At 31.9% G+C, this 26,941-nt stretch overlaps 2 protein-coding genes and 1 long non-coding RNA gene across 6 annotated transcripts; 1 reads left to right on the top strand and 2 right to left on the bottom strand.

The window, feature by feature from the left end:
• Positions 1-5,220: 5,220 nt before the first annotated feature.
• LOC148613806 (uncharacterized) lies at positions 5,221-11,394 on the bottom strand. 2 transcript variants are annotated; one of them, XR_015923464.1, is made up of 6 exons: positions 11,023-11,394; positions 7,745-7,836; positions 7,473-7,548; positions 6,646-6,729; positions 5,849-6,016; positions 5,221-5,493 (listed from the first exon to the last, which is right to left on the bottom strand). It is a non-coding gene; the product is annotated as an uncharacterized LOC148613806 (long non-coding RNA). The 2 variants fall into 2 exon arrangements; XR_015923463.1 differs by lacking the exon at positions 5,221-5,493 and having other exon boundaries at positions 5,879-6,016; positions 10,965-11,394.
• Positions 5,752-13,963, top strand: LOC148613805 (uncharacterized). 2 transcript variants are annotated; one of them, XM_088587415.1, is made up of 8 exons: positions 5,752-6,112; positions 7,111-7,220; positions 7,578-7,689; positions 8,670-8,767; positions 9,363-9,424; positions 10,448-10,531; positions 11,153-11,234; positions 12,063-13,963. In XM_088587415.1, exons 1-8 carry the CDS (start codon positions 5,752-5,754, stop codon positions 12,300-12,302), a joined length of 1,149 nt encoding a protein of 382 aa, XP_088443541.1. In that variant the 3' UTR covers positions 12,303-13,963. The 2 variants fall into 2 exon arrangements, with proteins under 2 accessions (XP_088443541.1, XP_088443542.1); XM_088587416.1 differs by lacking the exons at positions 7,111-7,220; positions 7,578-7,689.
• Positions 13,964-14,536: 573 nt separating this feature from the next.
• Positions 14,537-26,717, bottom strand: LOC148613804 (uncharacterized). Of its 2 annotated transcripts, none has more exons than XM_088587417.1 (9): positions 26,238-26,717; positions 23,590-23,716; positions 22,542-22,647; positions 22,034-22,145; positions 21,409-21,506; positions 20,307-20,362; positions 19,001-19,084; positions 18,366-18,447; positions 14,537-17,497 (listed from the first exon to the last, which is right to left on the bottom strand). In XM_088587417.1, the coding sequence occupies exons 1-9, from the start codon at positions 26,251-26,253 to the stop codon at positions 17,264-17,266; spliced, it is 915 nt and encodes a 304-aa protein (XP_088443543.1). In that variant the 5' UTR covers positions 26,254-26,717; the 3' UTR covers positions 14,537-17,263. The 2 variants fall into 2 exon arrangements, with proteins under 2 accessions (XP_088443543.1, XP_088443544.1); XM_088587418.1 differs by having other exon boundaries at positions 26,350-26,717.
• Positions 26,718-26,941: the final 224 nt, after the last annotated feature.

The raw sequence follows: 26,941 nt of genomic DNA, 5'->3' as shown, positions 1-26,941 counted from the left end.
AGGAATATAGCATACTAAGTAGGTAATATAGAGCGGCATTTTTTACACAAAGGAAGGGGTTTTATTCGCAGAATGGAGTAAAAATGTATATGACATACTACGGATGCGATTTTTATATACCAACTGTGTATGTATTAAAGTGCTTGAGCCAAAAAAAAAAGAAAAAAAGGCTATTAAAGAGCATTTAGCATACATAGGGAGTAATGTTTATGCAGACGGGTATGGAAATGCATCTAACTGTGATGTCATATCAAGACTGGGGTATGAATGTATAAATTACATACACAGGAAATGATTTTGTATGCAGACTGGAGTACGAAAGTGCATGTAACATAAACAGAGAGCTGGTATATGTGCAGTCTGGGGTTTAAAAATGTATACATGTATAGCATACGTGGAGTGATTTAATATGCAGACTGGGGGTATAAAAGTGCATCTAACATACACACCGAGTAATTTCATATGCAAACGTGGATATAAAAGTGCATATTACATTTTTTGGCTTAATTATTATGGACAGAGCGTAGAGTGTTAGACAAAAACTATGAAGGGCTACAATAAATTGACGGAAGTGAAGAAATTCGTCGAAACGGAAGTAGACGATTGCGCAAGTGCGGAGACGTTGTTTTGTCTCTAAATATGTAAATGGAAATGATTTTATATATACAGCATAATTTAAATTATCTTACAGGCAGAGATTAAATAACTGCGGAGAATTCCCAAGATTAAACATTTTTTCTGAGTTTTCCACTGATTTCAAAGAAGAAAGACCCGTTGTGAATATTTTGCTTTAAACTATTTCTCATCACATTATACATGCTTCCTAAAGCTTTCATGTTGGAAATCTTTAAATTTTCCATCTCAAGTAGAAATAATAATAAACCTCACATTACTGAAAGATAATCTATATTCTATTACACATTTATAATACGTTAACATATGCACAAAAAGCCTTAAAAACCCAACAGGTTTTATAAAGTGAGCTGACAGTAAAAGTCATTTGACTCAAAGTAAAGTCGCACATTTCCAGTAAGCTCGGTAAGCACGGTAGCCTGGTAAGATTTTGTCCATGTTTATATCTTAGCGTCTTGATTAATCAAGCACAAACACATGGGTAAATCTGGGATATGCTTGAAAAAATAAAATTATACCCATAATTTATCAAGGACGCAAAATTTGATTCTAGCCCCCCCTTGAAATCAAAATGTTGAACTTAAAGCTTTGAAAAAAGGCCCCAGAACGGCTGGATCAACATACATTATAGCATAAAGGGAAGACCATTCGATTCTGAGTTGTGGTTGTAAGAAGATGCCCACAAAGTTTCAAAAATAAATAATCTGACCCAATAAAATGTGCCCTTAGACAAATAGTTGTTAATTGTTTGGTTCACATGCAAAATCCCATGATATCATACCAGTGATCTAAAACAGCTCCGACAATAATCCAAAAGATAAATGCAACATTATAGAGGAAACTTGCTAATGGCACCGATTGAATTAGTTGAAATTACCTTGAATATGTGTTGATTTATAAGTCCTTAGGATATTCTGCTTGGTCAGTGGTATAATTCACGATGTGCACAGTTGTTATTTCGTTCTGGTATCCCTTCATTCTTAGTTATCTCACTAGAACACATTTGATCACGTGATGTTTGTACACATTTCATGAATGGACGTGGCCACATGAAAACAAATTTCGATGACCATACCATGACCCAATTAGCATACTTGTGTGAAGTAACGATGAATGACATGGTATCAGTATTCAATTAAATTCAAGCTACTGTAAGCATGCAAAAAGCAGTTAATCCAAGTATAGTTACAATCGGAACTACTCAGCTGTCACAGGTCATTTGTATTTAAAAACTCATTTTCACACTGTCGCAAGCCCTTGCAGATTTGTTTTAAAATCTTCCAATTGGTATGGACGGGGGTACCGCAAGCTACTCACTTTTCATTCAATAGAAAAAAAGATGATAAAGGTGCATGTAGTGCATAGATGTATAACACTAAAACTTCCCGACTAATTTTAAAGGCAAATTACTCGACATTAAAAACAATGTCGAATAAATTATGGACACCCAATTAAAAACATTTAGATTATGACCCGCATTTAGAGCTCATTTTATTTTCATAACTATTGTTCAATGTTACATACAGCTCTTCTAATTGACATAGAGAGGGGGTACCGCGGAGGTACCGATACTTCATTTATATTTTTATTTATTTTTACTGATAAGATAAGAAGGTCACGCTTAGAAAAGTAAAGGCATGATTTATGTCAAAAAATGTTGACTAAGCTATTGAAACAAAAATAAACCAAATCAGCATCGAAGTTTATTCACCACCTTATTGACCGCTTTGAGTGGCCCTATGTACTACGAACTGCGTATTAAAGACAATGGGTATTAATAAGAAATTTACAAATTGCGTAAAAGTAAACAGGAAAACAGTTCAGTGCTTGAAGTCATTCAACATATCATTTTCAGTAAATGGCAAATCACACATCATTTGCCAAATTTAGCCTATAAATAAATTATTTCAACTATATCCGCAATGAAATGATAAATTATAAGAAATAAGGTCATAAGCAAGATTAAAATATATTATTGTAACTCGCTTACAAACAATTTCATTTTTCATTGGACCAATTTGGTGATTATCTTATTGACTCCATCCCTTCCATGACAAAAGACATTTTTTTATGACACATTTTGTTAGATGGTCTATTCAACATGTTATTTTTTCCGGTTTCATTTTTCTTTTTAGGCACTTCCTGTTTCCTTGTAATAATTACCAGCTATGTGCACTAAAATGTAAAGAATTTTATAGAGAATTAATACGCATTTATAAAAGTTTAATCCCAATTTAAAAATTTAGAATGTTTTCCTTTATTCTATTTATGGAATGTTGTACATTTATTTGGTTGATTAGAAGAGTTAAATCATCAATCATATGATATTCGTTCTGTTTATTTCACGCTTATAGTTCACCATAATGATTTATCAAACGATGTTGATTTTATGCTCAAGGCGTAGCTATTTGTATGAATTATGATGATTAGCATTAAACTTTCTCAACTGGTTTTTTACTTGTTCTAATATAACGTGTTGCAAGGCTCTTTAGACCACTGTCATGGTAAAAAGTGATAAACACATGACCAACATTTTGTGCAACATACAGGCTACGTCTGTTAAACAAAATGAAGAAACTAGTCCTATTAGAATCGAAATAAATCGCAGAAACTCCATTGTATCGGTGTTTTACAATGGGCTGGCCATTGATGAAAAAAAATGCGACAAAAATGGACAGCCTGTGATAAAACAATCATAAAATGGAGTTTCCGTTATTTATTTCTTCCGTTTACCTTTTTAAGTAACAGTGTATAAACATCTTTATCGGCATCGTAATCCTTTAGTCTTATATAATGTTTTGTTTGTGCTGCATTGACATGACGATCCGATACTCCTTAAGTTTGCTGGTTGGAAGTTCCCTTAGACTTTATATAGATATTGCACATGATTTTGGTGTTTTGCAAGAGTTATCGTTCTTAATGAGGTTTGTTTTATCGGGAGATAAATACATGATATTCTCCAAATACATTTCTGTATGCAAGAAGCACTATACACAAAATAAAAAAAATGCATGGTTTGTTCATTGAGTTTTTCATAGATGAAACACTTATATCTTTGGCAGTGTTGAAATTTTTAAACAGGTTGATAATTGATACCTTATAATATACAAGTTTATCTTCATTAAAGTCATCATGATGAGATACAAATATTAACATTGTTGAAATGCCAAGTGCTAAATGCCACCTCACCCTCCCAACCAAAAAAAAAAAAACAAACAAACAAACAAAAAAAAAAAAAATAACCAAACAAAATCAAACAAACAAACAAAAGGGGGTAGACGAAAGGGGAAAGGAAAACTATGACACGTCAAACAAATCGGTTATCATGGTGCAGATGGATACATCGTAGCGTTTATTAATGACGACCATAAAACATCTGTAGTGATGACTTCAATCTTGTAGCAACATAACCCTGTTTCTAGAAGCCTAATTGTAAGAAGACTAGCGCGGTACAAAGTCTGCATAGTTACGTCACGTCCTGGCATAACGTATGAGTTGTGTAATGAACACTCCATACCCAGATTAAACAATTGTTGCCACATCTATTTTGTTGAGTAAAGACTATTTAAATATAAGCAGTATGTGAATTATGTGTAATTTCACTTTGAAAGATCCTTTTTAGACAACGCTATATCGTTTTCTTCAAAGTAGTTATTGTATTTTACATTGCATCATCAATTTAAATAAACTTATTCACTTTTTTTGACATAATGTTTTTAGTAATATCTTAGGAACCCGATTTTTAAACGAGAATGGGGCATATTTACCTGTGGTCTATTTTTACAAAATTGCGCATTGTGTCTGACTCGATATTGTCAATGATTGTTTATAGAATTATATTAAGACCAGAATTTATAAAGGAAGTGTAATTACATTTCTGATTTACCAACACATAAATTAAGGTCTATCGTTGTCAAATTATATCATCATCATATCTAAATTTACAATATTTATATTATTGGTATTGTGTTAATAACCACTGGGTCGATGTCATTGCTGGTGTACCAATGTTTCTCAAGGTTATTCACTGAACCAGTAGGTAGACTTGTCTGACCCCGAATTATATCAGATTTTATTTGTCATATTTATCAAAATTTGCTGCATTACAAATTCAAATATATCTGAAGCACCGAGGATTCATTCCTTTTACTGTGCATGGCAGAATCTGGCATGTGATGGATTTGATTTCTTGTTTTGATAGTTTGGGTTTTAAGTATTTCTTGTTTACAGAATTAATTTTGAATTTATTTCTTCCTTTATAATTGATTCTCATGCTGATGAGAAGTTACTCCTAGAAACACGTGTACAGCATATCGAAATTTACAATATATACTATTTGGTATTTTAATTGTATTTAAGCACCAACCCACATAGAATATAGTGATTCATTGTGTAGAAAAAACCATTAAACAAATATTGCTTTTTTCAGTCTAGATATGCTATATTTTTCATCATGATAATTATTTCTGTATTCAGATATGCACTCTTGAGAAAGTCATGCATTAATCTCCCAATAGAATCAACTAAATTAAACAAAATCAAGAACAATAACTCTTGCAAAATATCAATTTCATGACAATATATATATATGTTTTTTGTATCTCAAAAGCACAACAGCTGAACTGTTTCTTAAGTACATTTAATGCTTATATAATTTAAAACAATTATGTCTATGTTTAAATTTTTTATGTTAAATTAACTGACAGTATCATTAGTAGCACCAAACGAAAAAAAAGTTGAGTTACGTCTCATTTATGATGTTTTAACTAACTGCATTTGTTCAGTTCTGTCGATGGATATCATACTTTGTATAACGTCATTTTGTCATTAGAACTTTGCTGCAGTATTGCATCACCATCTCTAAAATGATAGAAAAAGCAATTAAAATTGTGAAAGTTGCTTTATGATTGAATAAAAACATTTTATTATACAAAAACTCACATTTGACAAAACGAGGATGAGATCTACCTTGCAAAATAAACGTTACGCACATAAGTACGAACATTATTCAATGATTTTCAGTACAGTTATATTCCTATGTTTACCTTGACAAGTATGAATTGTTGTTAAGAAATTAAAATAAATCATACAGATAACAGTTTCAGATCTTGGTCATTAATGAACAACGATAATGCAGAATGTCCTAGACCCCAGAAGGTCGAAACAAGTGCATATACAGAAATTGGAGGAAATGTGGAGCAGCTGAATATAACACCTAGTCAAATATATGGTGATGACAGCGTAAATGACGACCAGTCTCTGGAAAATGGTATTCCTGATGGTCATACTCAGCCAATGTCAGATCCGGTGAACGCACAACCAACACTCCAGCGAAAGATTTCTGGACTTTCAGAAACAGGTAGTCTGGTAGCTGAGGCAGGACCTAATGATGCAAACATTGAGATGCAATACATATTGATGTCGTCAGGGTCGTCATCAAGTAGTTTCAGCAGGTCAATTAGTGGAACAGAGAGATATTGTAAGTAATATATATTAAAAATTTCATCGTATAAAACTCGTAGGGATGTTTAGAGAACAGATGATTGGTAATAAAAAATAAGCCTAATCAAGAACTGTCTTTTGACAGGCAACTCAACAAATACAGAATATTTAAACTTAAATAGTTTTCCTTTTCTCTTTCGTCTACCCCGGACTTAGCGTTTTATGAGCAACTCGGCGGGTGTTTCTAGAAAACCTACCGGTGCACCTGTTCCATGCTCCCAGTTTTTAGTGGAATCCGAGTTGCTTATTTGTTTTTGTTATTTTGTATGTTTAATTTTAATTACTTTATGTTCTTTGTTGGTTGTTGTATGTCTGTTTTCCATATCTGGTTTTGTCTCTAGATTGCATTTGTTTGATTACCGCTATTACCTTGATTCCCTTGATTACACTTTAATAAATAAGGCTATGGAGAAATATTAATGAAAAGTGCATGTATATGAAAACTATCAAACTATTTGCTCCAAATTTCCATTGCAACGAATATCGAATATTATTTGTAATACTTAATACCAGTTTTCTGTAAGGACCGACGTCAGCTCGCCATGCACCATTATATTCCCAAAATTGCCTCTTTATTCTGAATGCTGCTTACCGCTGATGAACAAAAGTGACATTTTTTCCAATGATAAATTGTTGGTAGTCATAGCAACAGCCTCACTAATTTGCATTTTTGAAAGTTTTGTCAAAACAATTCATCAATTTGAAATATACCGTTGTACATGAAATTGGAACGGGGTCTTAATCTCAAATGGCGAACAATTAAATAGTATATATTATTGTATCTTTTAACCGCCCAATATTTTGTCTTGTTAGTGTTTTATACGATCCAATTGACAAATAACTTTTTTTAAGAGGCAAAGTTTGACAATGATATAAAAAAATGCAGGAATTTTTATTTGATAAACTGAGCGACTCTATTTTCTTAAAGCATCTCAATAAAAAAATGTTTTATAAAAAGGAAACTGTCGATTGCAGGTGCCTCATGTCGAATGCTAATGCAAACAATGAAATGTGATGCTACAAAACAGTTTTGGAGAGATATAGCCGAAGAAGGGCCTGACTGCGGCAAACAATGTCATTTTAAGGTTTGTGTGTTTTAATCACTTCTTTACACATGTGAATGAAAAAAATGATCGGCGATCGATCGAATAGAACCCTTAAGGTCAAAGTAAATGCAAAAATTTGTTTTTCTGTACCTGCACAATATATCACTTTAAGGAGAAAGACCTACGGTAAGGGACATAACTCTTGAAATCAGTTATATATTTGTATTATATTCAATTTCACAAAAGCCAATCAAACTTTCATAGGCTATTAACTGGCTATTTAAAACTCACCATCTCCCAAAACGCTTGTAGGCCGCCCTGGCACACTGGCACAACAATTTCATAGTCAGTGGTGGTTAGTTCTAAACTAATAACAATTATTAACATAATTTTTAGTTCTTTGGCAAATTCATGGAGAGACTGAAAGACAAGTTTACTGAAGAAGAGGGCTTAAAGAGTAAAGAAACTATCAATTTCCTGAAAAGGTTGTTCTGTGTTGACCTCAAAGGTAGATACATTGTATAAAGAAATATCAAGCACTTAAAAAAATGTGAGGTACATACTGATAATGATGTCCTTCCGTCTGTTCTTATGTCTATCCGTCACACTCTTGTATCTTCAACACTTCTGAACTGTTGTATTGATGTTCATGGAACTTTCAAAAAGGAATAATTTCTACTTATTTGGGTTTTAATTTGAATGAAATCAGGGTTGCCTTAAGGGTAGCATGGTCATTTCCATTAGGTCAGGTGGATAGTGGAGAAACCATTTCTGATCTGCAATTTCCCTATGGACATTTAAGAATAATTTAAAAAAAAATTCTTTTGGACCTAGATAAGTGACTCAGTACTCATTTTGTATCGACTACTCCATTTTAACGCCTTGACGGATTGTATGGCAGTTTCAGAAAAAAATATCAGTTATGATGTGTGCATATGATTTTTATTTTTACTTCGATTAATATGGAGTGTCATTAACTTTACAAGTACTCTGCCGTTTCCTCAAATTCTGTATCGACAGCTTCTCTTATTAAAAGAATACGACGATGTACATGCTAAAGCTTTTTCCAAATCTTTCAAAACCGGGTGTTATTGGATATATATTACATTGCATTACTTTCAAGGACGCATTATTAGAATCAATAATAATTATTCACATTTTCTTGGAAATTACACAGCATTTTATTGTTATTACGGCACATTTGTTTTAACAAAACAAAGAAAAAACCGCAAATAATATTTTGTTTGACAGAAAGTGATATTTTGACGTTTTATATTACTTTTAAAGTCCATCAAACAACCTTCCGTAAAAAATAGAAACCATTATAACAGAAATCTATATTAAGTAGAGTCTTCAAAACAATTTATACAGTTTATTGACAACAAATTACGTTCCATATCGAGTATGAGCGAAACATGGTAGTGATATCCACTTATACAACTGATAAAAGAACACACATCCCTTTATTGCTTCAAACTTGATTCATAGATGAAACAGCTGGGGTACAGCTAGCAAAAGGGAAAAGACTGACAGAATTATTTGGGCCTATTAAAGAAGAAGATAACAAATGCGTTTTTGTTAATCAGGTGAGTATTAAGTTTATTCTGGACATCCGGAGTCTTCAGGGAGAGGCTAGTGGATATTCTTTGATATCGGGAATAAATTGTTTTGTCCTTGGTCAGTTGGTATCCCGAGACATCAGGGGTAGATTAAGTAGTGCCCAATTTATATCAGAGAGTGGTAAAGTGGATATTAAGGATGGATAAAGGTGGCATCTAAGGGGATTAGGGATAGATTATGTTGGTGTCCAAGAACGTCAAGAAGGGGTTAAGTTGATATTGCAGAACTTTAGAGATGTATGAAGTGGGTATCCTGTGACGTCATTGATAGGTAAAGCGGGTGTCCTATCACGTAAGCGATATGCAAAACGCGACGTCAGGTAAAAGTCAGTGAGTGTCTCAGGACATTAGGGAAAGGCTAGGTGCTCTCCAGGTACACCATGGACAGGTTTGATGGTAGTTTTGCAGACAAATGTTATGTCAATTGATATATAGTATTTGTAAATTAAATGTCTCAATCTAAATTTTTCATCTTTCTTTATATTTATCGTGGTGTTACAAATTTATGATGTTTTGAAAGAAAAAAAAATCATTTAAAAAATGTTTTTCTTCATTATTTTAGCTCCACCAACTAATCAAAAGGTCTTGTAAAAAAAGAAATAGCCACAGAAATATAAAAACCAGGTGTGCTTAGTTTTTTATTACTTTAATTATTTAATTAATAATTTAACTGGAGAAGAAAATTGACGAATTTATTTTGAAAGTTGCAGTTTATCTGATGTACATTAAATAAACAATCTCGAACCTGTGAAATAAGAATAGACTGTCAAGAACAGAACATTGGGGAAAGTGATGGTGGTTTGCTTTAGTTTCAATCCTTGTTTGAATGAGCATCTGCACAATAAATAATAATAATATTCAAAAAAAAAAAAAAAAAAAAAAAAAAAAAAAAAAATACTGCTTTTTTTCTTTTTAACATTGCTAATTCAACTAAATCATAACTTATTCTATACATTATTAAATCTTCAAGCTCATTTATGATTTAAAAATAAAATCCACTTGATGACAAATTGTTTCAGTTAAATTTGAAGTTCTTCATATTAAATTAAGACTTGAAGACTTTTACACAGAACTGTTAATTATTCAATTAATTTTAGGTATAAATATATTTAAACCTTTAATCATGCTTTTGTTTTTTTAATTATTTTTAAATTTTCATCCCAATTTGTTTTGTGTGTGTCAACATGTAATTAAACATTACATGAAAGAACCAATGAAAAATTAGGTCAAATAGTAACCAAGGGAACTAAGATTCTAGGTGGAAATCAAAAGAATGTAGTCCAGGGACAAAGATCAGACATAGAAAGCGGACACACACGGCAAAATTCCGGTGATCGATTTTGTTATCCAAATTTTGACATATGCTTTCGGAGAATGACAGCCTATCGTGCCTATGCTTAACTTTATTCATTTTGTACTTGACTTGATTATGGGTCGGATTAGTGTAATTTTGTTGCTAGCCTAATTTTGATTAATTAATATGGTTTTGATGGTAAAGAAGCATATTTTAACATGTTTGATTCACAGACTCGCATTTTCCCGAGGATTTAAGCTTCATGCATATATCAAGACAGCGTGTATGCAATAATTAGCTTTGAAAATGCTGGAATGCTTGTCATTTTGTTGTATTCTAATTACTTTGAACAGCTGGTTTGTTGGAGAAATGTCTCGTGATGACACTGAACAGTTTTTGTTGGCTGACAATTGCAGAAACAATACTTACCTTATTAGGTAGGTGTAAATGTTAAAAATAGTAAAAAATCAGAACCCATGTTCTACTTACATGATTAAATACTATTATACATATAAACTGAGGTTAAGTAAGACAAGATATCACACAAAATACTAAAGCACTTGCAATATGAACCCCCACAAAACGGGAGTTACATAAGGTGCCCCGGAAGGGTTAGCACGCCCTTTAACAGTGGCATATATAATCTACATACAATTAAAATGACACATCTGTCATGGCGGTGTTACAATGAGGTCCCATTAAAAAACTAATCAAAGGCAAATATCTGATACAAATCCAGATCAATACATACATAGATAAAGGTAAACGCATCTTTGTAGAACTTTGAGCCTTTTGAATGGTAGTGAACACTGATGTACCAATTAATTTGAATAAATATTTGCTGTGATAGAACAAAAACTCTTCGCTTACCTTACCAGTGCACATGGTCCATACTCCCGTTTTAATGGAGTCCATGTTGATTATATACCTTTTTTCTTGTTCTTTGTTGTGTTCTTTTTAATCTGCCATGTCTAGTCTTTGTATTTGGATTATATATTTTCGGTTAACATTTGGATTTTAGTTCATTTATTTCTCTTTCTGGTTTCTTATACATTTAGAATAAGTGGAACCGATGGAGGAGATGGAGATTTTGTTCTCTCTGTAAAACACAATGGTCATTGTCATCACATTAAGATACAGGTAAATATTGACATCATAATCATTTTCATTGTTGAAGGATTGCTTTTTTATTTTTTTAACAGATTATTCGAAATAACCAACAGTGTGGAGTTTTACGCTCCATGAACCGTGAAGCTTTTAAATCATTGTAGAAGTTTAAATTCTTATTCATTTTTTTTAAATGTTGATCCTTATTAAAATACCTGCTTATATTATTCAGTTAAATTTCAGATACCTCTTAGAGCTTTCGAGTTATTAGAGGCTAAAATAGTTACACCCCGAGAAAATTAAATTTTATTTTTGGTCCGATTTTGATTATTCGAATTGATTTCTTATATCTCATAACCTCCCCAGCATTCCATAAATCAAATTTCAAATATCTCTTACGGTTCTTCAGTTATTAGGCGCCAAAGGGACCAATTCCCAAGATATCGACTTTTTTCACTTTTGGTCGGATTTCGAAATATAAAATTAAGTTTCAAATTTTGTGCTTTATTGTTTTCAAACCAGTTGTGCCCATACTAAACAGTAAATCCCTCTGCTTGAGTGCGTCAAAAACATTATTGTGTCCACACTAGCCCAAGTCAACATAGTTCGACATTCTGCGATCGTATCATGCTGTCCTCGGCGAAGCTTTTAATTATTCATTAGTGTAGGTTACAAAAATGTCTAATCCCCCCTTTCTGTGGTTGTAGGAATCAATATTGTTTTTGTTGACTTAGATGTCCAAACAAACTAAACATAATGACTTACATAAACAGCCTAAAATGTTGAGACCATGCAACGTAAATTTTACTCCGGAATTTATAACCAAATGATAAAATTTTACTTTGATAGTGATTTTTGCAGGGTAATCCAGAGAAAGCACTTGCTGAAACACCTTACTACGCCCATCTTACGTTTGCCGGGCAGGAGTTTGCCTCCTTACCGGACGTTGTCGATTATATTGTCAGCAAGCGTGATATTGATCTTGATATTGAAGATGAAGAATTAGAAGAATGTAAATTCGTCACGTGTTTACGTGTATTTCCTAACTCGCCACTTAACCATGTTATGTCTGGATATGAGAAGACAAAAGGAAAACGATAGGACTGTAGCTTGAAGCATTTTTGAAGAAATTTCAGCCTTTGTAAGAATCAGGCAAAATATTCTATAACTTGCATGGCACAAACCGATATGAAAATATAACATCACTTAAGGGAGTAGTTTTCATTTCGAATGACCAATATTTCGTCTTTGAATTACTTGATATATTTAAAAAGTTTTCATTTAAATTTGAGCAAATTGGGGTTAAGGTTAAAGTTCCATTACCTTTCAAAGAGATGGGTTGATATCATATCATGTTAAAACAGATATTTTCATCGATGTGTCAGTCTGTTCGAAGGTGGAAGGAGGGGGAGTGTCATTTTTGTCAAGTAAGACGTTCAAAACAGCCCCCTCGTAGATGCTCCAATATGCAAACATTGTACCTGCTTACATTTACATTTTCTATGGTTCATTGTTCCCTAATCGTTTTTTTGCACTTATTCTCAATCTTGTTTGGTGTTTGTATCAATGATTACAGAACGAATCCTAATCATTTTTCAATACATTTGTGTAATACAAAAGAGAAAAAAATATACGTTGTCAGTGAACCATTTCTTTTATTTTAGAAGAGTTAGATTTTGATCTTTGATTTTTTAAGTGCATTGAAGAAGACAGAATATAATTGTATCAAAGTCACTATTTGTCACGTGTGATTGGTTTAAACGTCAAAGAGCAAATGTACTAAATGTGGAATTGTTTAAAACCATTAAATGAAGTAGGATTAATTCAAACGTACTTTTTTGTCGTTGTAAAAATTACAATTTTCTATACCGAAGAGTAATCAAGGAAACCAAGATTCTATTGGAAATCAAAAGAATGTAATCAAGGGATAAAGATCAGACAAGGAAAATGGACACACAACAAAGAAACATAAAAAAAAACAAAATAATACATACAAAGTAGCACAAGTAAATGAGCAACCACTAAAAACTGGGAGCACAGACCAGGTGCACCGGTAGGGTAAGCGTCCTAAAAACATTCAAGTCCAGGGTAGACAAAAGAAGAAAGGAAAAACTTGGACATGTTGAACAAGAGTAATCAAGGGAACCAAGCTTATAGCGGTAATCAAAAGAATGTAATCCAGGGGACAACGACCAGACATGGAAAACGACATACACAACAAAGATCATAAAGTAACTAAAATCATGCACACAAAGTAACAAAAGCAAATGAGCAACTCGGACTCCACTAAAAACTGGGAGCATGGACCAGGTGCACAGGTAGGGTAAGCGTCCTCTGCTTTTCTAGAAACACCCGCCGACTTGTTCATAAAAGTTATGTCCGGGGTAGATAAGAGAGGAAAGGAAAACTATGACACGTTAAACAAATCAGTTTTCATAGCGAAGATGGATACATCGTAGCGATCCACGAATTCATGATAATGACCATAAAACTTCTGTGGTGTTGACTTCAATCTTGAAGCAAAATAACCCTGTCCCAGAAGCATATTTGTTTGAATCTAGCGCGATACAAAAAGTCTGCGTAGTTTTGGTCAGCTCTGGCATAATGTACGAGTTGAGATACGAACACTCCATATGCAGGTGCTGAAGGGATGTTGCCACAGATGAAAGGAAAGTTGACAATTTTGAATGAAAACTCATCACGTTTGTCGTAAAGTTTGGTCAATAGTTTTCCTTTACCATCGATTTCTAAGTGTAGGTCAAGATATGAGACTTATTCTTTATCCCAAGTTCTTTGGAGTAGATGCGATGTATCAAATACCCAAAATTAGGATTGTTTAACGATAATACGTCATCTATATAGCGGAAACTGAGATTAAAGGATCTGGCTAAACGATTTTCCTTCTTTTGGAACAGATCAGCTATAAAGTCAGCCTAATAAGAGTGAAGGAATAGGTCAGCAAGTAGTGGAGCACAATATGTTCCTATTTGAATGCAAACCGTAGGTTAAAAACATGTCCACAACAATGGAGAAATCTGTTGTCGAAATTTGAAATAACAAAATACTAATGCCGGTCATTTCAGTATATTTACGATGTCTCTTTTTAACATTTTTTTTTACATATTACTGTAAGTAATACATATATGAAAAGTAAAAGGATGAATAACAGTCAATAGTCATCCGCGATGCTGTCAATATTGCGCATTTTCTTGTCATTTTTGCCAACATTCCTACAAGACAGATCTCATCTATAATTTACCCAACAAGAAAAACAATATGAATACTTCTGTCGTAAGTGATGTTTTATAAATGAAAGTTCAAGATTTGGTCAGATTTTTCATCTCTGCGCTTCAGTCATCTCGACATACCAAAAAGTCGCTACGATCAGTACAAATGTAGTTCGTGAGAAAAATGTTACGAAAAGTTTGGTATCAGACGGAATGACGGATAGAGCTAAAATATATACCCACCTTTTTCTTAGAAGCAAGGGATAATAAATTTTTAATGGATCTTCCAAAGTACAAGGAGATAATAAACTTATTATCCTTATACCTGAAAACTCTCAAACTCTTCATTTTCTACACTATTCACTGTTGTCTGTTTGGATATTTTGAAAAGACACGATAGACATGCAGCTAGAAGAAAAAAAGAAATTTCATATTCATGTTGTTTATGACTCTATGAATGTTTATCATATTCATGTTGTTTATGACTCTATGAATGTTTATCATATTCATGTTGTTTTTGACTCTATTTATGTTTATACGATTGGGTTTAATAGATTATTAAAAGAAAACATTTATTCAATACACAAATGCCCATATTAGCATTATATTGTTTCAAAAATTGCAGCACTTGGTTGGTACATTTTTTCGCATCAGTTGTTTTTTTTTCTACAACATTACATTTACATTATATTCCGATTTCCTAATACATCAAAATGGCTCATCAACTTACTTGGTGTTCGCATATAGGTGACGTTTTTTTTTTAATTTGTTTTGCCTCTAATGTGCATGTACAATATAATTGTATTTGTTGCATTTAATTTCACTGATTTAAATGAGATTTTGATCAGAAATAGGATCCAGAAAATCACAGTGGGGGGGAGGGGGGGGGAGGGGAGGCACCAGAGTTGCAAAGCTTTGCATACCTCAAGGTGGTGGTTTTACAGCAAAGGGCAAAAAACACTATTTTCACACCTCAACCCCTTGCATCCACCTGTGCACAATTGCTTTTAAATTGTAATTCAATGATTGACTTTGAGAAATTTCAGATCAAATATTGAAATTAGATAACTTACTGACTGAAATTTAAACATGTTGGTCAACCAAAATTGTTGTTAAAGATGTGAAGATTGTAACATGTTTGTGTATTGGAATTAATTAAAATATAAACTCATAATGTATATACTTACGTTTCCCAGTAGGCAATATCAGTCCATATCCTTGGTGTATTCTCTGTACATCATTAAACGTCAGTAAATAATTTGGTTTGTATACATGAACACCCCCCCCAAAAAAAAACAAAACAAAAAAAAAAAAAAAACAAAAAAAAACAAAAAAAACAAAAATAAAAAAAAAAAAGATCTATTACATGCCATTGTATTAGCACTTACCAACCTCGGGATTTGACATGTTTTTCTTCTCTTTAAGTTTTTTAAGTTGTAATGGGAATAACAAATACAAAGTTCAAGTTGTTTTGACAGTAATAATCCAGAAGGTCATGATTGGTTGATTGTGATTTGATCAAAGCATTGAATGAAAAAATCACTAAAATTATCATGATATGGACAATTCATCAATATCATTAAAGGATATATCTGCAAGATGTATCTGATTTCTCTTTCACAATAACACACATACAGGGGAGATAAATCTTATACAAATTGAGGCTGCCAGTAGAACATCTATCAATTTTCCGAAGTCTATATTTTTTTCATTTAAAGTTCATAATTAAACCACCATATCTGTATCATATGTAATTTTACGGGTGCATTTCCTTGCATATATTATTTGAATTTGCAATGAAATCTAGTGTATTACAGAGAAAATAGAGGTAATTGGTTATCATGAAAATACTGAAATCATGTCATTTTTTTCTTGATATTATCTATTCAATATATAAGATCTTTATTATGTAGAAGTCTTATCAAAATCTAGGATTATGGCTTTCCATGATATTTGTATGCTTACAGAGAATGGCTCTTAAGTTAAAGAAATATGGCGCTACAATACTATATCCTGCTAAAACATCAAGTAACAAAATATATTAGCCACATGTTCACGGTTGTGCCTAGGTCAGATGGGAAAGTAGGGTTTTAGTGAAATCAAGAATAACCAAATATTGCCATGGTAATAAAACAATGACTGATTTGACAAAACAATATTGTTATCCTGAAATACGATGCTATCTGATTAATTACATTGAATGAATTGTATAGTGCTTAAAGTGGTTTAGGTAATATCAGACAAATTCACCATTAGCCCAGATCGAAAACCAGTATAACCAGAAGAAAAGAGGAAGATTGTGCGTTTTTCGAATGATCACTTTGCGGATCTATTTATCCAACTTCCGTTTTCTTTAGCTTGTTTGCTGTATTCGTCTTTAATTTCAAAGGTTGGGCATATATAAATGCGTTACATTAACAAATAAAACACATTTTTATAGGTTTGTTTACTACTCCGAACAACGGAAGTCTGTAGTAAATGTGCAAATATTTATTCCTAAAAAATATAATTTTTATTTGCTTAGATACGTTTGTGAAATTGATTGACACTATAATAATCAGTCCTGAATAAACTATAAATAATAACATAATACCTTTTAAAAGGGTATTGCATGTGTGGAATGACTGAAGCACATTACAAAATGCATTTGATAAATCTAAATAAGTATAAAATTAATAGAATAATACATAAATTTTATACAAAGAGATATAGTATTTATCCAATAAGATATACCTAATTCTTCAGATGAATATTAAATAAACCGACAGAAATGTAGTACAACTGTAAAATATGACATAATATAATAAAATATTGCCCTCACCAATGTCCGATACATTATTTAGCAATTTCATATTCTGATATGGCAGAATTTAGTGGTGATTTGGTAAACACACGGAAGCAGTTCACTGATGTACAACAACCAGTTTCGCCGTTGTTGTCGGTAACATCAATTTCTATGGTTCGACCCTTCGTGTATTTGAAAAGTTGTACAAGAGACGGGAAACTTTTGGATCCGAAATGTAATCTGGCATCGTAGGGTTTAGTAGCTAGTGCTTCTTTTGGGTTACCCTGCAATAAGCATGATTCTAAAGATAAATGATTTTATTTTGGAAGTGAAGCCCCTTATAATTGGTGGATATTTTGTTGTTTATAGAATGTAATTTTACAATGTTTACACTTAGTTTCTTCTAAAATAATGAGTAATGATTGTTTTTGTATATTGTTTGTCGTGTCGATGTGACTGTTGATTTACCGCTTATGACGCAATAGCATGCATATTAAATCACAACAGGTGTACTCACGCCGAAGTGGAAGATGGAGTTTTAGCGCGATGTTAAACCTAGATTTAACCAACCATTTCGTTTGAAATGCCTGTTTCAAGTCAGGACCATTGCGGTACCACATGCTTCGGTAGTGTAATACCTATTTTGCCAGATTTGTTTTGGACTTGACATGATTACAGTTCAGAATAGTGTTCGGTAATTTTGTTGTTACCCTTATAAAATTTGGACGTCAAAACTCTGGTTTACTGTTTTACTCATTAAAATATTAAATTATAAGAAATTAATATAATAATGAAACACTAATAAATCAGCCGTCCTTTCATCTCAGCTGACACATTTCAAGCGCTACGACGTTTTATATATATATACATGAATTTATCCGCATTTGATTTCTTATGAAAAATGAGTATGACTGGCTGACAGGATTTTAAAACAAAGTTTGCTCATGCCTGTAGCAAATTAAGACAATTGCAATGGTTTCAAACTTTTCGGTTTTAACTTTGATACTGCCATTTATTGCCAAGAGCTTATCAGTTAAGTGATATTTTTATAACCCTTCATTATGTCATGATAATTTGTAACATCAAGAATTTTATATATACGATAATACGATGAAATCAAATGATGAAACATTAAAGGTGCACATTACAAACCTCTATTTTTAGATGATGGCAGTGGCTATTGTGTCTGACTGACAGAACGAAATCTCCTTTACCTCCATCCGACTCACTAATTCTGGAAAATATCAAGTTCTGACGTAAGGCTAAAAAGGTTTCTGCAGCGCTGAATCACGAAATTTATGGCAGGGGTTAAATGGGACTTCTAGAATAAAGGAGTCTAGGCTTTAATTTGCTCAGATTTTCACAAATGTTACACGAAACTAACAAATTTGTCAATTCGCAGGTGTTAATTAGAAAAATAAGAACAAACTTGCATGACCCCAAACATATACAACACTAGAAATTTTGCATTAACATGACGTTTTCAAAAAACAATAAATATATATTGTTTGAAGAGGGCAACTACATTCTGCTTAATTTTTAAAGGCATGTATTCCTATCCAAAACGAAATAAGAAGCAAAAACTTGTTGAATTGATGAAACATCTTTTTATTTAGTTTTGACGAAAAACACTTTGTTTTTGTAGTTCGAATAATTTGTTAAACATATCAATGTGGAAATCGACATTTTTTTCGTAATTGCATTAATTTATTGTTTTGTAGAGCCTTAAAAAAATATATTTATTTTTACAATTTTCACTTAAAATTATGAGCGTTCAATATACCCACCTCACAAGGAAAGTATTGACCCGACAATCATCGGCTAACAACCATTGTTCCGCCTCATCACGTGACATTTCACCAACAAACCAACTGCAAATAAAATGTAGGAGTCATTTTACCAAACAGTCATTTAAACATTGTCTTGACAGTGTTTGGTTGAGTAAATGTTGATGATACTGACTTAATTATATTTCGCTGAGTACATCCAAACATTCTGTCTTGTTTTTACCTCATATTTTTTCGACTAAAAAGCCGTCAGTAGCAACCGATTTCGTTTTGATACGACGAATCAAAGGGTAAACTTAAAAAAAAATATGGGGTGATAGTCTGCATGTTGTGTAAAAACCCTTGAATTTTTACAAAAAAGAGTAAATGCAAGGTAGGGCAAGACCCAGTCATGCGCGGATCCAAGGACTGGCGTACCGGACGTATGCCACCCTCTAAATCGGTAAGAAAAAATTTTTCACCACAAGTTTCACCCCATAATATTTTATTGCCTTGCTTTGTACGGCATTAAATTCAATTAACGCCCCCCAACTTAGATCCTGGATCCGCCCCTGACCCTCTTCATGAATTATCAGGATAGCGGCTGAAGTAGTTGCAGCAATAGCCGCTACACCTTTGCCATAAGGGTTGTCACTTTCCATTATGAATAAATGTAAAACATTTGTTGTCCCTTGTTTATTATCGAACCTTGTATAAACTCAGTTAAACTTTATAAACACACGGTTGTTTTGTTCTGTAGTACGAAAAAAATGAATTCTGCAAAAAAATGAAGATTAAAACCTTAAACGAACATTGCAACCGAATAAATCATTATCCCTGCCACTTATATTTTATATATCATATTTTACATTATTTGCCGATTTGTGCTTATTTCGTCATCTTCCAGACAAAGCAGTTTATATTAAATTGGAGTTGAAGACTATGTTTAAAATTTCAATGTACATTCATATCTTATCTAATATTCTCATGGAAAGATATTTTTAATACATTTTTATATTTTAATCCATTAAAAAACTTTTATTAATCGTTGAAAAAATGGATGATACAAAATGACCTTCTTCATTATATTCTGATCATAACTACACGTCACAATAATTACTTTCCTTGTGTTTTCTATGATAGCTGTTTGATAAACGTGTTATGATAAAATCTTGTGTTCAGTATAGCAAAAATGAACTCGTTCATATTATAATGATAAGCCATATCGGACTCGCAATAAACGATACAAGTTTACGGTACCGCAATGACTGCCGCAATATTATCTGCGTATTACACAAATACATTACATTTCCTTTTTAATACTGACCTTACTTTAATCATCTTTTCACTCTCTGTAATGGAAGATTTTATCACCTGATGTAACTGAAATAATGAATAAAAAATACAGCCATTTAATGGTATAAACTTTCTACTTACACCATTCACCCCATCACCAATGCCCTTTTGAAAATTTCCTATCCCAATATTACACCCATTGTATTTTTTTTATTTATCAGACATCTAAATTGTCGAATTAATTAATTTATTTTTAAATTCTTCAACAATTAAACTTTTATTTTGAATTCAATTTGATATTTTTTACATCAATAAATACTTCCAAAACTGATTTCCCCTTCGTCCCAGTAAATATCCCTACCCCATCCACTATACCAATCCCCATCACAATTCCCCAGATACCCCATTCCTTATTCACAATGGTTTTCCCTGTACAAGTACTGTATCGAATTAAAGAAATAGCTCACATACATTTGACGAACTAAGATCAAACAATCTATGAAAAGTAAGATATGGACGAAAAATGCTTATTCGTCTATTATAAATTGCGCTCAAAAATAAAAACAAATAATCATATTTTTTTAATTCATTTGTTTGAATGTTTAAAAAATGTTTAGAAAAGCAGAGGACGCTTACCCTACCGGTGCACCAGTTTTTAGTGGAGTCCGAGTTGCTCATTTACTTTTGTTACTGTGTATGCATGATTTTAGTTACTTTATGTTCTTTGTTGTGTATGTCTGTTTTCCATATCTGGTCTTCGGTCCTGGATTACATTCTTTTGATTACCGCTATAACCTTGGTTCCCTTGATTACTCTTTAAAAGACTGATTTATCAACAAGTACTAATAAAGTAACTGAATACTTGACAATTACAATAACAGTAATCCGATTGTTTTATTGAATTGTGCTTCAATTAATAACGATGATATAAATTTAAAAAAAAGATTACATAAAACGAGAGTAAGATAATAAGGATAATGATGATAAAAATGATTATAAAGAAGATGAAAATTTGTTAACAATAATATTCATTATTCTGTTAAAGGTACGTATGAAATTAATTACATTAGAATTATATTGGTTATTCTGAAACACCGCTAATTTTGTTTCTACTGTAATATCAAAACAAATACCTGATCGATTAATACACAATGATTTTCTTCCGTTCTGATTGGGCCAAATAATCTTGTCAGCCTTGTAAAGTTTGTTAACTTAATTCCAGCAGTTTCATCTGAGAGAAAAAGAATATTTCTGATGTTATTCAAATACTGCCGATCATATTGTTATACAAAAACGTCAATAGAGGCATTACTCAAATGCGTCAAAATCACAATGCATGACCTACTCGTGCACACATGAAGTAGAGACAATTTACATACACAATTAAGCAAACCGAATACAAAAAGATGGCACATAAAAACTTAAAATGAGGTAAAAAAAAAACGTAACACCAAAAAATAAAGCATAAGCAATGTGAACTCCCGCAAAAAAAAAGGATGACATCAGGTGCTAGCATATACTGCTGCGCCAGTGGCACCCGCCATATTGAAAATGAGTTTAATATGTTTATAATCTTGAAAGGATTCACATTTATTTAAAATTTTTACTTCAGTTAACTGTAATTTATGAAATCAAGCGAGTCGTGCATTTCTGTCTTAGTTATTTGAATCGCGAAAATAAATGAACAAAATAACTCTTTAATGATATTAAAATTCATCTGTAAAAATTGGAGATGAAGTTTATTTAACCATAGAGAACCTTTTGTGTCGATGTCCAGCAGGCGTTTAAGCAAGTTGACGACAGTTTTCTTCCGTAACCCGTCTTCATTTGGAAAGTTGTCTCTCAATCTTTTCATGAACGTTTCAAAGAACTGTTAAAAGACAAAACAAAATTACGTACTTGTATTTATTTGCTGCACATTTCAAACTAAATTACATTTTGCAGAGACGTATTGATATTCAAGATTTATTTCACATGTTTAACAATAATCGTTACAAGATTATTGAAATAGAATACTCACCTGCTATACGCTGACAAATATTTTTTTCTTTCTTATTCGTTTAGAATTTAAGATGGGATAAACTAATTTCATATAATGATTCGATTTTGTGTCTGTTCAAAATTTTGATCTCTTTCGCCATTTTATTGTCCAATTTACTATCTAATGCAATAATCGAGTGAGTGTCATTTCTAAAAGGAAAAACCAACTCAATTCCTAAACATCATCATGTATGTGCCTAAATATCTCTATTTTTTTTACATGTACCTTAAAATGACATTTTTCATTTTCAATTGGTCCTTCCTCATTCATCTCTATCCAAAACTGCTTAGTGTCATCGCATTCAATGTCCTTCATTACACGGCAACAAGAACTACCTAAGCGATGAAAGAGGATCTGAATATAATACTCATGAATATTGCTAAGATATTGACGTACTTAATATTTTCACTTTATAATTAAAATGTATACTTTTAGTATAGGATCGTTTTACCCCATAAGATTTTTATCAAAATCCTTGTCAAAATTATCTTTGACAAAGTTTTTAGAATATGTAAACCTTCATCTAAAACTTTGACCAAAAATTTAGACTGACAGTATTCTACCTTCAAACTGATTTAGACGGACTTTGATTGAAATTGACTTATCAAAAGGAATTTTTTTAAATGTTATAAAAATAAATAGCAGTTGCTTAATTAATTTCCTGTTAATAGATATTATCTAGTTAACTGTTTCGTGTGAACAGGCAGAGTTAACAAAGTTTTCTTTTACGTAAACTTTCATAAAAAATTGGCCAAAAGCTTGTAACGTGTAAATGGGCCTTAAAGTCATTTTTAATATACCAAAATTGTTTACACAGAATACTTAATCATAAAAAAACAAGGACGAAATCTTGAGGAAAGAAAATCGATTTGTTTTGTTAATTTAACTGCTTTCTGATCGTTAACGACTTGTTTTCAATTTCTATACTGAAACAAACGTTTTTTTCATATCTAACATTGAATTTTATTATATATTTGTTTTAATTTCTTATTTCGTTAATGTCCTTATTGATTTTGTATTTCCGTCCTTAGAATGCCCTTTAAAATAATTAATACTACATCATAAAACAGTCGATGATACGGAAATAATATAAACAAAATCTTCGGAATTCAAGAGAAAATATCGCAGAGAGCTCAATCCAACGAGCGTTTATGAAACTTTTTCATTGGAAAGTGTCGATTATCTTAACTGTAGCCAATGTACAAAATTATTACACATTAGAAACAGCGTTTAATTGACTCAGTTGACGATAAAATATAATAATAGCCTATACTTGCATAATTGTTCTGTTCCACATATCAACCAGCTTGAACTCCTACTCAGATCTGCCATAACAAAGTTCTCACTTGACTGAGGTGACATGAACAACTCTAAGGAGGTATTTTTGGACTCCATTTCACCTAATAAGATACCACTTTATGCATGAATTCAAAGTTCCCTGTGAAATATTAAATTGGTGTTAGATTTGGCCTTAGCCTGTGTTTGATCGGCTATGGTTTTCTTTTGTTCACAAAACGTATTTCTGTTGTAAATAATAATCGATTTGTTTGTCATTTTCTTTCGTCATTAACATGTTCACTCAGTTCACCATTTCCTTAACATGGACATGACCCCCTATTCCGGTAATTTCTGATTTTTCAGTCTTCGTTCGTCAATTAGTTCTGTATTAATAAATGAACAAACCAAAATTATTTAGTTGATGACGAAGTGAATGTGAAGACATCACTGTGTACCTATGGACCTGTTGACGTACACTAAGACAACAAACTGCTAACCATCTTAACAGTGACCTGGACTGTTCCACATATCAACTGTTAATCGAAAAAGTATATGTGGTTTCTACTGCTTGAAATCTGACAACACTGTCACAACAGGTAGGTAAGATCAATTTTGATCAGCTTGCATGTTCTCGCAGTATTATAGTTTTCATATTTTGTCATGTCTTTCCTACAAATACATGCTAGTTGTATGTAGGTTTACATGAAATATCTTTACACTTCAAAGTTCGTTCTTCAATTATCCTTTTATTTGCTTTGTAAGGTTGTATTTTTTGCCTAGTACACAATGCATTGTGCTGGTTGTAAAGTGTTACTCTGTATAAGTGGTTCAAGACTGCCAAGTACATGTAGTTTTGGTACATTGTTAATAACACCAACAAAAAAAATCACACATTATTATGACAATAACCTGCATCCTAATTCCAAGCTATTTTATAAAGACATTTTTTTCCCTATTTATCATACGTGTATCCACAATCTTTACCAGTTTTGGGTTTTGGGACAACACACCCGAAAGTCGTTTGGACTTTTATTAGTTATGCACATTATACAGTTGATTTTGTTCTCCAAATTTAATGTATAGGACCTAACATTGAACATGATATTGCTGTATTTTAAAATCATTATGGCTAATCGTAAGATAATAATCACGTAATAAGGCAACATGCTATTTAATGTTGCATAGAATTATTTCAACCATCAGCAACTACGGCTTCTAGATGACTTGTACTTCGTATTTGTGAAAGATAACTACACCACCTTTGTTGCTTGATATATTACTGCTCTAGTATTTTAAAGAGTACATGTCATTGGTTTTGACCGACTTGTCCCCTGAATGTGCCTTGTGTTCCTCCAATTTATCTCTTTTCATGGGGGTATTGAACCAGTTCGGTCCTGTTTAGGTTGGCATGTTTATGTTTTTTTTATAATTTTCAAAACTTAAAATTATTCTTTAGGAATAGAAAAGTTGAATGAGTTGTAAATCGATGTCAGAATATATTAAATAATTTGATTCACGAAAAGTTACCTGTTTAACATGTAATAATGATAAAACCCACTATGATAGGCTTATTTATTCATAAATATTTCCTGTTACATGCTCAAAAACGTAACCCTAAGGCGTGCCATGCATATGATTTTTAATAACATATGTTATACCCCTTCTCACATAATATATATATGGGAAATATAACCATTAGCTAATATTTTGTTTCAGGAAAATGTTTAGGAGTTGAACATTTTCAATATGGCAAATTACAAAAAACAAAAGGAAGAAACATATACCCATCATTACAAATATGTATATATGTGTCAATTATCTTCATGGAGTTTGACTTAACAAAAATGAATGACTTTGAATCACCCAGGACACTGAATGACCTTATGCAAACATGTAAATGATATTATACAGTACTTGAATATGAAGTTGATCTGCACTCTGTACAATAAAGTAATATGTCCAAAAATTGGAGAATTTCAATTTTCAATGTTTAGAATTTTCTTCATCACTGTTTTTGAAACATAAAGTAAGTATTTACAAAACAATGAAAATATATTTGTACTATATATATTTCCCATCATTACAAACAAAGGCAACAATAAATCTGTGGATAGATTAGAGTGCAGCTCTTGTGAATGGTATGAGTTTCCCATTTACACAATATCACCCTGAAAGTCCGGGATAAATTTCTCTTTGTATTCTTTTTCATGATTATACAATGCTTTTTGAAATATTTTTGACTGGTCATAAGTCATTCAAATTATTATGGACCATTGAACTGCATATCAATAATAATAATAAAAAAAAAGAAAAGAAAAAACAAAAAAACAATAAAAAAAAAACAAAAACAAAATAAAACGAAACAAACAAATAAACGAACAAAAATAAAACAAAAGAAAACAAATAAAAATGATATAGATATTAAATAACAAAAAAGAGATATAAATAATAATAATAATAAAAAAAAAAAAAACCAAACAAAACAAAACCAAACCAAAAAGAAATCAAGACAAAAATATTCACCAACAAAAAACCAAAACAAAACAATAAGAAAAGATTAGAAAAAAGTAAACCAATTGATATCAGACTTAAATAATAAGACATACATGCATGAAAAAAAAATCCTCGTTAATCGATATATACCTTTTGCAATACACATTCCAAGGCCTATTTCTTATCCACATTTCAATATAAAAATATAGGAAGTAGATATAGTTAAAGTACGATATGTTACTTAAATAAACCATCAACTTACCTATTTAGATCTTAAAAGATATTATGAAAATGAGAGCATGAATAGGATGTCAATTTGATGGGAAATACCGAAGTGTCGAGATCTTATTTCCTCAATATGAACTACAAAGCACGTGAATAAACTTTAAATCGACTTTAAACAAGGTATATTTTACTGACCTTCCTAACAACAGATAAGGGTCAATTCAATGAACAATCGAATCATCCGATTTTCTCCATCTCATTGTGTTTTCAAAAGGGGACAAAATAAAGATAACTGAGGTACTATTCGAGAAACTTTATATGCTACACTTCATGTATTTCAAACCACATAAACTTAGGTAACCGAGTATTCTCAATATTAAAAAAAACTGTCAAAATTTTATCTTAATACTGATGTAGACAAGGTTTTCCTGTTAAACAGAAAGAAAAACAAATTGAAAAAAGTTCATTGGATTTTCCAATTTCAAAATCTGTTGATTATTACTAGCCAAAAAGGTAGAATAGAACTTTTTTGTTTTTTATTTAATTCTATGGACAATGTTTTTTGACAACAGAAACATATTGCAAAAACATATTCCATACTTAGCATATATTTCGTTGTAGATATATTT

Source organism: Perna viridis, chromosome 6 (genome assembly GCF_037379345.1).
Source record: "Perna viridis isolate PV_CMFRI_1.1 ecotype Kerala chromosome 6, ASM3737934v1, whole genome shotgun sequence".
Lineage (NCBI taxonomy): Eukaryota > Metazoa > Mollusca > Bivalvia > Mytilida > Mytilidae > Perna > Perna viridis.
The sequence above is the reverse complement of the archived record's forward strand: the minus strand, read 5'-3'. Positions and strand labels throughout refer to the sequence as shown.